Below are 3,712 nucleotides of genomic sequence, written 5' to 3' on the forward strand. Positions count from 1 at the left end.
TGTAGAAAGAACAAAGGAAAGGGAGGGCGCGGTAATGGAGGAAAGGGAGGAAGTAAGGTTTCTCTCGGAGAATATACAGGGCCGAAGGAAATAGAAGGGGGAAGCACTTCCTTATGTTATGGTTATCAAAATGAGGAATCAGACATTATCCGAAGCAATGCGAGACAATGGAATTTTGTGGACCTAAACGTAGGGGAGAAATTGTGGGAGGCAATAGTGGAGTTGGGGGTGGTCGATGTGGAGGGTCGGAACAAGTTGATTAGTAGGATAGCGAGTTTGGAAAACGGCGGAATTTTACAACTTCAACAAGGTTTGGAAAGGAAGGAAATAAAAAATGTTACCCGATGATTATTGGATCGTTAAACATTAGAGGGGGAGTGAATGCACTCAAAAGGAGAAGGATTAATTCTTTAATTTCGAGAGGTAAAGCGGACATTTTCTTTGTTCAAGAAACTAAAATTTCGATTATGAATGAAGAGTTGGCTAAGAGTTTTTGGAGCTCTTCGGAGGTGGAATATTCTTTTTCTAATTCCGTGGGAAGATCGGGGGGGATAATTACTCTATGGAAGAAAGACGATATGGAGGTGTTAAGTAGTTTTAGAGGAGAGGGATTTTTGGGGATCCATGTTAGTTGGAAAGGAGACCGTTATTACGTGATTAATGTGTATTCTTCATGTGATATGAACAAGAAGAAAGAGTTGTGGAAAGCCTTATTGAACTTGAAGGACTCCTTCAAAGACGGTGAATGGATTATAGGTGGTGACTTCAACGCGACGAAGAAAAGTAGTGAAAGGAAAGGGAAGGCTCTTTCGGCTAGTAATAGAGACTCGGACCTTTTTTCGGAATTTATTGACAAAAGCGGATTGGTGGACATTCCTTGCAAGGGGAAGAAGTTTTCTTGGTATAGTGGAGACAGAAAATCGATGAGTAGGTTAGATAGATTTCTTTTATCTAACAAGGTGGTTGAAAGGTGGGGAGTGGTTGGTCAATTGATTGGGGATAGAGATATTTCGGATCATTGTCCGATATGGTTATGTAGAGACAATTGCAATTGGGGTCCTAAACCTTTTAGATTCAACAATGAGTGGTTTTCCTTTGATGCTTTTATTCCTTTTGTCGAAAAGGAATGGTCTAGTTTGAAGGTGGAAGGAAGAGGTGACTTTGTCTTAAAAGAGAAAATTAGGCTCTTAAAAGATAAGCTTAGAAGGTGGGATAAGGAAGTTTTTGGGAAGTTTGATCTAGATTTGGAAGAAGGCGTTCGTGTCTTGAACAAGGTCGATGAAAGGTTGGTATCTTTTTCTAATTTCTCATCTTCATCTTTTGAAGAGAATCTTTTTTTGAGAAAGGAAGCTTGTAGTAGTTTTTGGAGAAATTTGAGGATTAGGGAGAACATGCTCCTTCAAAAGTCTAGATTGTTATGGCTTAAAGAGGGAGATTCGAATAGTGGTTTTTCCATAATGTCATGAAACAAAGAAGAAGGCGTAATCATCTTGGCCCCATCCGTACTCAGGGAGGCACGATAGACTCGGTTGAAGAAACTAAAGAAGCGGTCTATAACCACTTTGGGAAAAAGTTTGTGGAGACCGAGGAGGATAGACCGTTGTTGGAAGGCATTTCTTTCAAGTCTATTAGTAGTGAGGAGGCGGAGGGGATCGAAAGACCTTTTATTGAATCGGAGATAAAAGATGCGGTTTGGGCTTGTGGTAGTAATAAAAGTCCGGGCCCGGATGGGTATTCCTTTCTCTTTTTAAAAAAGTGTTGGCACTTTATTAAGTTCGATTTCATCCGGTTTTTGAATTATTTGTTTGAGGGAAGGGGTGTTTCAAAGGCGGTTACTTCCTCTTTTTTGACGCTTGTCCCTAAATCTTCTAGCCCGATTGGGTTGGACGACTATAGACCTATTTGCTTGGTGGGATGCATGTACAAAGTGGCGGCGAAGCTTCTAGCGGGAAGGTTGAAAGTTGTCCTAAACTCGGTCATTTCTACTTGTCAAAGTGCTTTTGTACCCAGAAGACAACTCCTTGATGGTGTTTTAGTAGCGAACGAGGTGGTGGATTTTGCTAGAAAAGAAGGTAAAAGTTGTTTGCTTTTCAAAGTGGACTTTGAAAAGGCATATGACAAAGTTAGTTGGGGTTTTTTAAAATACATGCTTAAAAGGATGGGATTCGGGGAGAAGTGGATGAGGTGGATGGACTCTTTGGTGTTCACTAGTAGTATGTCGGTGTTGGTTAACGGGAGCCCCACGAAGGAATTTAGTGTTTCAAGAGGATTGAGGCAAGGAGATCCTCTTTCTCCCTTCCTTTATGTCATAGTGGCGGAAGGTCTTACGGGATTGATTAGAAAATCTTTTGAAGTGGGAGAGTTTCAAAGATTTGTTTTAAAGGAGTTTTGCTCGATAGATTTATTACAATTTGCGGACGATACTTTAATTGTAGGAGAAGGTAGTTGGAAACAAGTTTGGGCTATAAAAGCGACTCTTAGAGCTTTTGAGATTGTTTCGGGTCTTGGTATTAACTATCAAAAAAGTAAATTGATAGGCATTAATACCAATGCGGGGTTTTTGGAAGCGGCTTCTTTGGTTCTATCTTGTAAAGTGGAGGAGAGTAATTTCTATTTTCTTGGTATGCCGGTTGGTTATAATCCAAGAAGGGAAGAAACTTGGAAACCGCTTTTGTCTAAGATGAGGAAAAGGTTGGAAGGGTGGACGAATCGCTTCTTGAATTTTGGAGGTAGAATAACTCTTCTAAAATCTATTCTTAGTTCTTTGGCTATTTTTACTATGTCTTTTTACAAAATGCCAAAAAAAGTGGTGAGGAGTTTTAATTCTATTCAAAGTAAATTCTTATGGGGTGGGGTGGAGGAAAAGAGGAGAATTCATTGGGTGAGGTGGAAGGAGGTCACGTTACCGGTAGAAAAAGGAGGTTTAGGAGTTAAAGATATTTTTTCTTTCAATATGGCTCTCTTAAACAAATGGCGGTGGCGTATTCTTCAAGGGAAAGATTCTTTGTGGTTGGATATTTTGAAGGCGCGGTATGGAGATTTATCTTCCAAGGTTTTTTGTGTTGACAAGGAGGCGATAGTCACTACTACAAAAAAGCTATTTAATAGCGTTTTTTTTGTTTTTGATAGCGCTTAAAAGTGCTATTAACCACGCAGCTATTGTAAATATTTTCGTTTGATAGCACTTTAAAAGCGCTATTATAGTTATGAAAATTAATAGCGTTTTCCCAAAACCGCTATTACAGTACTGGTAAATAATAGCGTTTTCTAAAAAGCGCTACAGAAGTAGGTATTTTTCATTTTATAATACGCAGTTTTCTTTGATTTTAATAGCACTTTCAAACGAAGTGCTATTATAAGGCACGTGTTTGATAGCGCTTTTCAATAAAAATGCTATTATAATATATTCCATTAATAGCACTTTCTCTACAAAATGCTATTGTAGTGCAATTTTTTTTTTTTTTTACACAAAATCATTGTTTTGGTATATATATATATATATATATATATATATATATATATATATATATATATATATATATATATATATATATATATATATATATATATATATATATATATATATATATGGAATAGAACCACTTATATATCTACCACTGCCATAATAAACACATAACGAATTGTATCTATATAGGTCAATCTACACTGCATAATAGTGAATGATAATAAACAAATTAACATATTACCATAT

The 3,712-nt window shown here is 37.4% G+C and overlaps 1 protein-coding gene across 1 annotated transcript; it reads left to right on the forward strand.

Annotated features, from left to right (window-relative positions):
- The first annotated feature begins 467 nt into the window (after window positions 1–467).
- On the forward strand, window positions 468–1,466 carry LOC131597819 (uncharacterized). Its single transcript, XM_058870484.1, has one exon. The coding sequence runs from the start codon at window positions 468–470 to the stop codon at window positions 1,464–1,466; it is 999 nt and encodes a 332-aa protein (XP_058726467.1).
- Window positions 1,467–3,712: the final 2,246 nt, after the last annotated feature.

The sequence above is a fragment of the Vicia villosa genome, linkage group LG4 (genome assembly GCF_029867415.1).
Source record: "Vicia villosa cultivar HV-30 ecotype Madison, WI linkage group LG4, Vvil1.0, whole genome shotgun sequence".
NCBI classification, from domain to species: Eukaryota; Viridiplantae; Streptophyta; class Magnoliopsida; order Fabales; family Fabaceae; genus Vicia; species Vicia villosa.

Coding starts and splice junctions, on each gene's coding strand:
- LOC131597819 (XM_058870484.1), top strand. CDS start 468: ATGAATGAAGAGTTGGCTAAGAGTTTTTGGAGCTCTTCGGAGGTGGAA.